The 13,050-nt window shown below is 38.1% G+C and overlaps 1 protein-coding gene across 3 annotated transcripts in view; it reads right to left on the bottom strand.

The window, feature by feature from the left end:
* NFIA (nuclear factor I A) overlaps positions 1-13,050 on the bottom strand; it is a 544,742-nt gene that overhangs the window by 161,451 nt on the left and 370,241 nt on the right. For all 3 annotated transcript variants that reach the window (XM_069480076.1, XM_069480077.1, XM_069480078.1), the window contains exon 3: positions 8,180-8,245. In XM_069480076.1, the coding sequence (XP_069336177.1) occupies positions 8,180-8,245 (66 nt within the window). The remainder of the gene's footprint in view (positions 1-8,179; positions 8,246-13,050) is intronic.

Here is a 13,050-nt window from a genome sequence, read left to right as displayed (position 1 = left end):
TGATTTTTCCCTTAACAGATGCTCAGTGTCAGGCTTTTAATGGCAACTCTCTTTTGCTAATTTGACCTATTCGGAAGCTGTGATTTGGCTTCTCCTTCTTCATCTCTGAGTTTACAAGTGCTGCTTGCTGAGAAGCTCTCTGGTTGCAAAATACCTACAGAGATCTAAGAAAACACACGCTTTCCTTCACGGAGAGATAGTTGGAAGGCTATCCCTACTTTGATGGGCCTTGCCACAATATCCCTTGCTCTTCTCTTTTTGGATATTTGCCATATGATGCCTGCAGATAAAGCATCTGAGACTCCCTTGTTCCCTTTAGGTTAAAATCAACCAAGTATAGAAATTAACAACTGAGATGGGGCAGCGTAATGTGCAGAAACTACTACCCCTCCCCATCTCTATGGGAGATATCCCAGTAGATTTCCTTAATGACAAGCTCATGCCAGGGGAACAGAGTTGCCTGGAGCTGAGTAAAACCTGAAGAAGAGAAAAAGAATGAGGAAGCTGTAGGGAGAAAAGGTGCCAAAAATCCTGTGGCCACATGAATTTTTCTAGCAGACAACTAATCAATCTGGATTAGTCACTCCAAATCCCTAAATAAATTATTTATATTACATTCCGTTTACTAATATTATCCACAAATGGATAATTCCTTCCAAAATATAATGTACAGGTTTAAAAACAACAAATTCACATTCAGATTTAAAATCAGAAAGGATGCTATTATTTGTGGCAAGGAAAGTTCATCCGCTGTTCCTGACCCGAACTAGCCCCTCTGATATTTCACCACACTGATTCTTAATTGCTGGGGAGGTATGGAAAGTGGCCATTAGAAGTGGTCCTTCCAGGGATATCTCTGTCAAAGGGTCCTGTCATACTAGCTCCGGGCTTCGACTGCAGGGAAAACAGAGCAATAGCAGATGGAGCTGCAGCCACATGCCAGGTGCGCCTTCTACCGCACTGTGATTTGATGACGGCTCCTCATTTCTTTCTTTTCTGAGCCCAATTCAAATACTGCATAAATTGTATTGCCTCATATTTTCATATTTTTAGACTCTAGATCTTTGGATATATTTACACAGTCCCGCATGAATTATAAATAAATACTTTAAAAAGCTTTTCTATTTGGAATGTTGCATTCGATGGACACTCCTGGGTCTCTCCTGGGACAAGAGTCACAGGCACAAATGAATTTGAGGGCCAGAAAGAAATCCCTTTTTTCCTTCTTTCCTCTGTAACTGCTCCTGTGCGAAGGGTCCCGGGGGTGGGGGAGGGGACGATGTCTGAAATAGACCACCCCAGCCAGTCCATTTTAGAATTTGAAAATCAGGGAAATGGGGTCTAAAACGTTTCCTATTTTGGCTACTAGCCAACTAACCTAAAGTCTGTTCAGCTAGGTATCTTCTATATGTAGACAATAAAATACTCATAATGTGTGAGGATAAAACTACTCCTTTAGGCTAGGCTCAGTGGCTCATGCCTGTAATCCTAGCGCTGTGGCAGGCCCCAGGTGGGAGGATGGCTTGAGCTCAGGAGTTCCAAGCTGAACAAGACCAAACCTGAGCAAGACCAAGACCCTGTTTCTACCAAAAATAGAAAAAATTAGCCAGGAGTGCCAGTGCATGTCTGTAGTCCCAGCTACTCGGGAGGCCGAGGCAGGAGGATTGCTTTGAGGCCAGGAGTTTGAGGTCGCAGTGAGCTATGATGATGCCACTGCACTCTAGCCCAGGTGACAGAGCGAGACGCTGTCTCAAAAAAAAAAAACCAAAACAACCAAAAACCACGCTTCTTTAAAAATTGCTACAAATCTCCCTCTGACCCTCCATTTTTCAGCTGAAAAGGTGTCTTGTCCGCACTGGGTCCTGTGCAATAGGCTCAGCAGAGCCCACTGCAGGATGCATGTTGGGGCAGCCCCTAGCCCAGGCTGGTAGCTCAGCCTTCAGAAGGCAAGACCCAAGAATTTCCTTTGTCTGGAGGCATTCTTTAGGATCCACTGCAAACAATGATGGGTCACACCTGCTAACAATACTTAAGAAAGCAGAATTCACATAGTTATCAGACTGAACTTTCAGATCAAACCAAATTCTAGTTCCCTCGTCTCTTAAGGAAGAGAGACTAGCTCCACTGCATTGCTGAAAATTCATAAGTCAGAATTTAATTATACAGATCTGGAAACCAGAAAGCATTTACGGCTTTAATGTCTCCCTGAGTTGAGACCTTTACATATTTTAGAATATTGATCATTACTGTTATTGCTACTATTTTGGTGGTCACTCTACTGTGTCTGTCCCTGCGGGGTTTTTTGAAAGAACACTGCAGAGAATAACTGTTGCTAGGTAATTGTAAAAGAAAGTCATGCAAATTATGAAATATTGATAAAGTATATTTACAAGTCAATGGTGCTACAATGCTCCTTCTTTCCCAATAAAATGTAAACTATAAGCCTGCATTGCCTCTAAAATTCCTAAAATGACCCAACTAAATGACACATTAATCAAAACAGTTCCTAAAGCAGGCAGTCCATCCAGTAGTGACAATTACTGCAGTTTGGAATTACCAATTTTATTTTCCCTTCCCACTATATATTAATATTGCAACATACTATTATAATATATCTACTATATATTTGAGGAGGTAGTGAAAACAATGTAAAACATTACTCAAGAGGGCCTGTAATTTTTTAAGAGACTATTATCAGTTAAAATAATGTTTATCCAAAAGAGAAAAAGAAATGTGTAGTTTTCTTATGTCAACCCCAAATTACAAAGTAAATTGTACATGTAAATCTTGAGTCAGGGAGTCAGTAGCCTTAGAAGTTATTTTGTAAACACTGAAAATACAAAATAAGCAGAGAAATGAGTTAAACAATAACTAATGAAATACCAGCAGTTGTGGTTGGAGAGAAGTACATTCCTTATTCATCTAGCAACGTGTAACGAGATCTACTTTAACAATTCAAGATGGGAATGACATAAATGAAGATGGTGAACATGAAAGCTAGATTCAACCAATACTCCAGGGTGATTTTCAAATTGGCAGGTAGAGCTGGAAATTTTCAAAATCTGGGGCAAGCATCATGATTAATGGCCTTCCACTGATTGCAAAGACCCGTCTGAGGTTTGATGCCACCAACATATGTGCAACTACCAGACAAATGAGGAGGAACAAACGTAATTAAACCTAAAGAAACTAATCTAAATACCAACTTTGATATCTTGTTATAAATATCACATTTTAGGAACCACTAAGATAAGGGTATTATTAGCAGGTGCAGGTGATGAGAGAGGGTAAATAGAAGGAAAAAAAAAAAAAAACCATGTGAATATAGCTCTCCTTTTTCTGGCAAGGGAGCACTACATTTTCTTTTTTTAGTTAAGGGTGCTTTCACTGATAACAGCAAGACCCAGTGGGGGATTTGTTTTCCGATTGCCAGCGTTGGCCTGTGCTGTTGCCTCAGACGTTGATTCAATGTGGCCAACAGAAGCGTGTCTTGAATTAAGGAGGAAGGCTATCACATGAGCTTTTCCCTCATTAATGACTGACCGGATGCACCGCAGAATGCAAGCTTTGAAGGACTGTTCACAGGCCCTGTAAATAGCAAGCAGGCACTTCCAATGTTCTGTCCCATGAATACTTTCAACAGTAGGCAAAGTACATCACGGGAATTCACAAAGGTGGTTTAAATAGGTTGTTCTAAGTCAAAGTCCAACAAGTAAGGCTTAAAATCTTCTCAAAAAGTCAGAGAGGGGTTTTCAGCAATATGCAAAAGGATTAAATGAATGACACCAATTAGATCTGGGAACATTGAATTCCATTCCCTGCAGTAATCAAGCATCAAGCATAAATTGACATGATGGTATTTCATACATTTGACCACACCTGCACACTGGAGGAGTAGGGGTAAGAGGGGCAGAGGGACAACTTGATCTACCATCGCCATTAGCACCTAGCCCAAGCTTTGGCTTCCTAGTCACATCTGTGTACCCAGGTGCATGCGTCTGTGTATAACCTTCCCCATGCCCAAACTAGATTTTCAGCTTCTCCAGGGTATTTTGTTTGTTTTGTTTTTTTTTCTTAAAATCTCTTAGTAAATCAACAGTGAGCAGACACTCAAAAAATATCTGGGGATAATGACAATATATTCAACTACTTATTAAATTTATTCATTAAGCAAATGAGTACCAGGTACCCACTAAGTTCAAGGCACAGAGTTAGGGGCTGTGCAAGATTTTTTAAAAAGGAATTTGTCCTAAGTCCTACCCTTAATCAGCTTATAGTTTTTAATAAGCCAGATTCCATTTGGTTTGTGCCAAGGAGAAACTCAGCTAAAATTAAAGACATCTAGGAGGAGTCCCTTCTTTCCAGAATCATCTTCTTCTTGAGCACTCACTCTGAAGGTTCCAGTAATTCTGAATTATTACTTTTGGAGTTCCTTGGTTCTCAAACTTACAGGAGATGAACAGAATGTGAGGCTAGAACTAAACAGTAAAACAGACATGGCATTGTGGGGATTGTGGGGAATTAAGAAGGAAACCTATATCCGACACTTTAGAACAGAGTAGCTATCTACAAAAGATGTCTCTAAAAGTCTTGATTTATTTCTGACCCCATCCCCTTCCACTCCAAGGCTCCTGGCTTTTGACCTCTTGAATATGTGTACTCATTACAGATCTGACAAGCTTTAACTAAAGAGTAGTAATGGTTACCTTTCGTTGAGTCTTTACTGTGAACCAGGCATTATGCTATTTTGAATGCATATTCTCATTTCAACACTCATGAGCTAGGTTCTTTTAGTACTTCTGTTTTACTGATAAGAAAATTGAGATGGGGCATTAGTTTACTCGGTCACCCAGCTATTATTTAATCTGAACTCAGGTCTGTTTGACTTCAGAGGCAGAGTTTTTCACCACTATATTATACCAATTTTGAGTTTCAGAGATTCTGATATTTTATTTCTGGGCTTCAGATAATTCCTTCAAAATTCCCATCTAATGCTCTAATTGGACAAAGATTTGTTTTCTTTTACAGTTGAGTCTTAAGGGAGTATAAGAAAAGAAAGCAAAAATTCCACAGGAAAAACAGACTAGTTGGCCAGGGAAGAAACAGCTGCATCCACTTTAGGTAAAGTTACATGGCCTAGTTTACAGTGTTGGATGAAATAGCATGTTACCATTTGTCTATTCATTCTCCATGGTTTGCTAGGGAAATACCATTCGTTTCCCATTACCTTTTTCAAGAGCTTCGATAAAAAGAATATTATTCTTCCTTGCATACATATATGCTAGAAAACAAACAAACAAACAAAAACCTAAACCTTTCAGGAACTCATCTTCATAACCTGGGGTAATGAAAAAGAGGGAACACTCTCTTGATCAACGTAACACTAGAGAGTAGAAAAGTTATCTAATGCATGTAAATATCTAGATCCGAAATCTTCATTTATTGCCTTTATGGATTATATGTCTTTAAGGAAGAGATAAAATCATTTTCCCTTTAATAACTTGATCTGAGATTGACAAAAGGCACATAGAGGAAACTGAGTGGGCTAACGTTTCTTCAGTTGGGGTTGTCTAAAATAAAGCTGCTTCTACTTCTTTTTCTTTGAAATAAATAGAAATTTGAAAATTAGGAATTTATTACTTTATCTCCCTGATATTAATACATTCTTCCTTAGAACTCACATGATCTTCCCAAAATGATACCTTGAATCCTTGACATAGCACCAAGTGATTTGGGGTTAAAAGTGAATTTGGCTAGTATCTCCACGCCTTTGGCCGAAAAATCCAGGCACAATCCTGGGTGCTTTTTGGAATGGGAAATGCACAATATCTGGATTGCAGGCAGCTCCAGAAAGGCATGCCAGGCCTCTCATACTCTCAATATATATTTGCATGTGAACAGCTTGTCGGCCATTTTATGAAGACAGATGAATCGCAGGCCTGCTAGAGGGGCAGCCAGACCTAAATACGTGAACCACACATCCCTACAGCCCACAAATTTTTTAAAATGAAAATAAAATGAATATCTCTGGATATATCTTTAGGGTGATTATATACAAATATAATATATGAAAAAATGAAACATTTAAGGCTATAAGTCACCCATAAGTCAAGTGGAAAATAAAGAATGAAACAAGTCTATAAATATCACTCTTTAAAATGTCAACAAAAAATAAGATGTAGCTGTTTATGACACTAAAAACAAATCTTCGGAGATCTCTCTCTCTCTCTCTCTTTTTTTACTGGCTGCTTTAAAAAGACAACTCTGATAAAGAAAATATCACCGAAATACCAGGATGAGGAGAGGAATGGCCAGACGGTCCATAGTTACTGCTAGAGCCCAGCAATGTAGTAAAAGCAGCGGTCCTCAACCTTTTTGGCACCAGGGGCTGGTTTTATGGAAGACAATTTTTCCATGGACCATGAGTGGGAGGACGATGCTTTTGGGATGATCCAAGCAAGTTACATTTATTGTGCAGTCAAACCTCTCTGCTAATGATAATCTGAGTTTGCAGCCATTCCCCAGCACTAGCATCACTGCCTCAGCTCCAACCCAGATCATCCTAGATCCCTCGCAGGTGCAGTTTACAGTAGGGTTCGAGCTCCTATGAGAATCTCATGCTGCCGCTGATCTGACGGGAGGCAGAGCTTATGCAGTGATGTGAGCAATGGGGAGCGGCTATAAGTACAGATGAAGCTTCACTCACTTGCCTGCCACTCACCTCCTGCTGTGCAGCCCGGTTCCTGACAGGCCATGGACCTGTACCGGTCCTTGGCCCGGGGAGTTGGGAACTGTAGTAATAAAGAGTTTCCTATGCTTAGGAAATGAAACAAACTCTGAAAACTCAGTGATAGGAGGTCTAATGTGGTAAACTCAATCCTTCATCCCAGGACACCAACATAATTCAGTTTATCTATCTTTTCAAAAAGACAACATGATCGAAATGGAAAAACGTAAAAAAAAGGTACAGGACAACGAAAGGAAGAGAGACCCAAGGAATGAGGTCATTTAAAGTAAGTGAAAAAGCGTGGTGGGATTATAGTGCCAAGAAAAATAATAAGAGTAATATTGAACCACAGCCAACTTTTTTTTTAGTCTATACTCTATGAAAGATACTATAAGTACATTATACCTATTGTCTTATTTAATTCTTCAACAGGTAAGTAATATTACTACCCTATTTTAGAGGAATAAATAAATACCCTGAGAGGTTAAATAACCTATTCAATATTACAGAAGTAAAAAATAACAGAGGCAGAATTCGAATGCAGGTCTGACATCACAGCCCGAGCTTTTAACCACATTCCCCCTAACAGGCCCCTCAGAGTAAAGCATTCCCTTTATAGCCTTCAGGTCTAACACCAGGAAATACTTTGCAATTTTTTGAGATGACATCTGTGAAAGTACCTAACACAATGTTTAGTACATTACAGGTGCTGCCAATCCGCTTCTCTATTTTTATTGAAACATGGTTTTACTCAACCTAAAAGTCCCACCCATGACAATCTTTTTCATACTTGCAGTGAATACCACAAATTTACTATTTTACCAGATAATATTATATTCATGTATAATGTATGTGTTCTAGTTTAATTAAGTTTCGGCAACAGAAAATGTACGTATCGATGCAACTGAGGAATTTTATACTGTATAATTTTAGACAATTTAAAGTGAAAACATCCTCAAAGGCAGAGATTTCTTAAAGCAATTATTAGCAAAGGGCTGAGCTCCCAAAAGGCCTCAAAAATACTTGTGAATGAATGATCTTAAATCACTAATGAAAAAGAATCATGGGGCATTTGCCACTTTAAAAGGAACTAAAATGAAATGAAAAGGCCATGGTTCCTCACTTAACGCTGTAAAAGAATCTGATTTGTGAAGTCAACCCCACATCTCATAGTTTAATTGGGTAATCAACTTTCTTGGGAATTGAGGTTCTCATGAGCACCCTGATAGTGGTCATGAGTCAAGGGGAGGGGAGTGTTGAAGCTGCTAGGATGATCCAGAGAACAAAGAACTCGCCCTGTTGAAAGAAAGTGACTTGAATTTCTCCTTGAATTCTCAAAGTTGTTCCTACTATGGGCCACCCATAGGGCAGACCCCGAAATCCTGGTACTTGGTTGGCTGCTGGCTGCTGTGGCCTCTGAATGCAGCAGCGAGAGTCCCAAGCTAAACTTACCATTTTCTGGCTGGTCCTTAATGTCAGCGTCACTTGGCTGGCTGGGACTTTCAGATTGACTTGAATCTGAAAAACATAAAAAATACAGCCAAAAATTACAGGGTCTGTGAGGGAAAGTGGATCAGAGGTGCCAGACTTTCTCAAAAGGTTCAACCTATAAACTAAGAACGAGAATGTTACAGAAATGACATGATAAATGGAAAAAGAAAAGATGGAAAGAGAAAAGGCGGGGAGGGGAACGCAGCCTGTGCCTTTAGAGAGGACGCTGGGTTTTGTTTACACCTCCAGTGGCGTTTGCTTTGTGCCAGATCAAAACTTGAAGCTCTTCAGACACCATTCTCTTATAGAGAGACCATTTCCAAACTGCTCTTCTCCACTATTTATACACTACAGTCTGATAAAGACTTCATCCTTCATTACACACATCTGAAGCTTGATTCAGAACATAATAAAGTGTCAAAACATATTTTGAAGCTGGTATATAAAAGCAACCCAAACAACAGTTACAAGTTCTGTTGATATTTAAGCTCTGTATTCCAGCAACAGACTATGCAGACTAACACCATTAAATACTAGAGTCCTAATATTCTAGCACATTTTCTCGAAATAACTGGATAACTCAAAGAGGTCTTTCTGAAGGTACAAGTTTCCCCCACTTTATAAGTATTATTTTTCTCTTATATTGATGCATTTGGGAGGGGGCTTGTCAGCAAAAACAGGTTCTTGCATACCTTTATAGAATTAAACTTATTTTTATTTTAAAAAGCATAATCAAATTTTCAAACTAAAAAAACCTGAAGTCAATTAACTTAATTTCTAAGTGAAATAATTTAAAATAAAGTAACTTAATTTTATAATTAGATAAAACCAACTTAGATTAAAAGAATTTCACAGAATTAGAAGCAAACATTTATAATATATTTTGGGGGAAGAAGGGAGAAAAATCAGGCAAAATGTTTTAGGGGAAAATTTGTGATGTAAAGCATTTTCTGAGACTTGAAGTAGTTTACAAGATTATTTAAAAGCAAGCAAACAAAACAATTATTTTTTTTAAAAAAAAAAACCTCTATCTCTGTGAAAAGCTCAGATCCTAACTTTACCTTGACTTTACAGATTTAGAATTAACTGCCTGGTGGTGGCTCACACCTGTAATCCTAGCACTCTGGGAGGCCCAGGCGGGAAGATCCCTTGAGGCCAGGAGTTTGAGACCAGCCTGAGCAACAGTGAAACCCCATCTCAACAAAATTAGCCAGGGGTGGTGGCACCCGCCAGTAGTCCCAGCTACTCAGGAGGCTGGGGCAGCAGGATTGCTTGAGCTCAGGAGTTTGAGGCTGCAGTGAGGGCTGTACTCTAGGCCAGGAGACTGAGACTCTGTCTCAGAAATAAATAAATAAATAAATTAAATAAAGTAAAAAATAAAAACTAGAATTAACTGTCTGAAATTTGACCATATTTCTGCAAAAAATTCAATGCAAGGTCAAAAGGTCATGATACATAACTGTGATTAAATTGAAAATATTAATTCTATTGCAATGGAGTTATAGCATCACATTCTCTTTCTTGGAGATCTTGCAGAAAGAAGTAGCACTACTAGTGACCTTAGGTCTAGAAACGCTAATTTATTACTTTAAAAGACTGCCTGCTTTTAAGCAAATGAAGATTTTAATTATAGGAAAGTGCTATAAAGAAAATGTTTATTTTAAAATTTTCAAATAATCTTAACCTGGTGACTAGCAAACATTCTGTGTTGATTCCCAAGCTCGAATAACAAAAGATGCAAAAAGGTGAATTTTCATTTAAGTCTGGCAAAGTGACAGATTTTATTGCTTTTTTAACAATTGCCATAGAGAAGGCACAAATGAAAAGAATTATTATATGTCAAAAACCTTTAGAGAATCCTTCAGAATAAACTACAAAATTAAATACGAAGCCTGTACTAATAATTGAAAATGCAAACAAATTTATATTTGACCATATTTGAAATTTAACTATATAAATATTACATTTATAGCAAACAATTTAAAAATATAGCATAACTACCTCCTTTTTTTGTAAGGAAAGAGCCTGTAATTTTGCCATTAGAAATTACAAATTAAATATTTTGAGAAGTAATTCAACATGTTTTAGGAGAAAGATGTATCTCTATTATTTTTGTTATGAAAAATATTAAACCATTAATATCTACAACTAAAATGAAAGCAAAATATCTAATTTTGTTTTAGGGGAAGTTAAAATTCTTTTTGATCATGTCCTAAAACATATACATAAAATTTTGCCAAACATAACATTTCTTTTGCAATAATACAAACGTAAGTCTCTACATGATAGCTTAGCCGATGTTCTACTTCTAGGTGTAATACCCTGTGTTACAATTAACTACTTTCTCATGAATAAATGAAGATATTTTTATTTCAGTTAATTTAGACATATAATACGCACTTTTTATATTTATCCATTGACACTAAGATAAAAAGGGATAAGGAGAGACCCAAAAATCTATTTTTTTATAATCTGAAAGTGGACTTTTTTGTTCTTTCCACTTTTCGTTTACATTTTGTTTGTCACCCTACCTTTGCAGAAATCTAACATAATTATAGAAAACGTGAACCGCAATAAAAGATGAATATTAGGTGCCTTCAAAGAAAATTTAAAATTCCAAGCCACAGAAAAAGAAGCAAACCAACAGCAAAGGACTCAGTAGCAAGAAAATGCTCAGAGTTGGTCTGCAAGGGGCCGCGGCGTTCTTGTGAAAGCTCAGATACAAACACTGGAGGAGGCATGTAGCCAAACTGAAAGCAGAATTTACTTTCTCTAGTTTTATTCAAAAGCGGGAGACAGTGCTATCCATCCAAGGACTGCGTACTAAAATACACCATCCTGGTAAGGGACAGGCAAAACCAAAGATCTACAAGAAAATTTAAATGATCTAAAAACTTCAATAACTATTTTCTATATCGGGCTATTTAATATCTTTTCCTTTTTGAGCCAAGAAAGAGCAAAACTGCCCAGTCCTAGTGCTATTCTATGCTAAAGACGCATGGACACTTTTACCGGTACTGCAAAACGTTACCGATGCTGTTAAGTATGGAGCCAACCAGATAACCACAATTATAAATTAATTTCTACCCATCCATAATTGATACAAATGAAAGATCTCTTTCTTAAACATTTGCATTAAAACACTATAAAGAAGGCTAACAATTAATTTACTTTTCTCCTTTATATACTCGGTAAAGACCTGTCAGAAGCCAAGGTAACTTTATTTCTTACTTTTTCTTGACAATTATCACATGGTCGATTGAGTCCTACCACCTGAAATAATTAGAGGGCTCAGAAAACAAACCCAACTGCACAGAACTGGATGCCCTTCTTGTATCTGAGACCCCCATGGCAGTGAGTTTCTCCGGTTCCCTGACGGAAAGCCTGAAGATTTGCATATTATGATGAGGAGAATATTACTTCAGGTGTGTGTAAAGGATGGGGTTAGAAATGCTATTGTGAGGAAGTATCTTAGGGTTATCATTTTTTTTCCCATATAGGGATTTGCTTTTTGTTTAAGGAAGCTTAGACTTCAACCTAACCTTGAAAAGTAATGTTTCTTTTGGTTTTTAAAAAATTTATGAGCAGAAATTTAAACCTAAAACAAGGTTTGCATATAGGAGGCTGGGTTAAGACCTCTTAATTGAACTGGTAGCCATCCATCTATGCATTTTTATGGCGCCTACAGCCATATTGCTGGAGTACTCAGACAAAGATAATTCACTATCAATATAATCACTAGGGAAAGGAATAAAATAAATCTTAGTGCCTACATATTAGTCTCTGCTTCCATAAGCTTGTACAATACAAGAACAGAAACCTCGTACTGGATTTGCTACATATACACATACCCAGTTCCCCCAACCTCAATTCTGCTCCCCTTCAGAATAAAAGCTCAGAGAGCACTCCTTTGGGGAAGGCAAACAATGACAAAAACACATTAATATGGCAAAACTGATCAGACAAAAAAAAATATATATATATATATACATATATATCACTTCCACATATTCTATGTTCTTTACATAAGAAGCAAAGATGGAATAATCTTCCTTGTCCTTGACCTAGAATTAAAAACACTTTCACCTCTCCAGTCTGTCTTTCATTGCACATACACCTCTTATGGTGTGATTAATATTATGCTGCACCAAGGTGATTTTAAATTATCTCCTACGAGGATTTGAGCTCCTAAAGAAAAGAGTTCTTTTCCACTCTTCTCCTATCCCCGGTTCTTCCCACAGGGAACCTGGCCTGGCCAACGAGTTCAGTACCTGCCGAACTGAAGAGTTGAATTTTCAATTGTTGTTTGTCTTTCTATCACGGAACCACTATCAGTGACCGCACAATATACTAAGCTCACACCTAAAAAGGGAGTGGGATTTCTAAGCCAAGAAAGGGGAGCAGAAAAGTCCTTTATCTCTGCTTGATGTCCTCCGTCTTGGGGCCTGGCAAGGGAAATTGAGGCACACCCCTCCGGCTTGTGGGTGACTTGGAAATCTTCACAGTGTTTAGAAGTTGCAAACAATCACCTCCTATGACTCACTGGCCCACATACCACAGAGGCTGAGCTGAGGACCGTGTCCGACACAGGAGGCCCTCCAGAAACGTATACCGGCTAAAATGATGAATGGCAGAGGAGTCTTTCACACACTCAAAAAAATGCTAAGATTAGAGAAATCCACCATATTCTGATGTCCTCAGACTGCCTGAAAATCCTAACAACTGCTGTTGTGAATAGGTTGATAAAGAAAATGCAGACACCATGCGGTAGTGAAGAACCTTTCCCACCCTAAAACAAACCAATGTAATTCCTATTCAGTCAACGTGATATC

This window comes from Eulemur rufifrons, chromosome 8 (assembly GCF_041146395.1).
Source record: "Eulemur rufifrons isolate Redbay chromosome 8, OSU_ERuf_1, whole genome shotgun sequence".
NCBI classification, from domain to species: Eukaryota; Metazoa; Chordata; class Mammalia; order Primates; family Lemuridae; genus Eulemur; species Eulemur rufifrons.
Note: the sequence above shows the minus strand (reverse complement) of the source record. Positions and strands in the feature narration are given on the sequence as shown.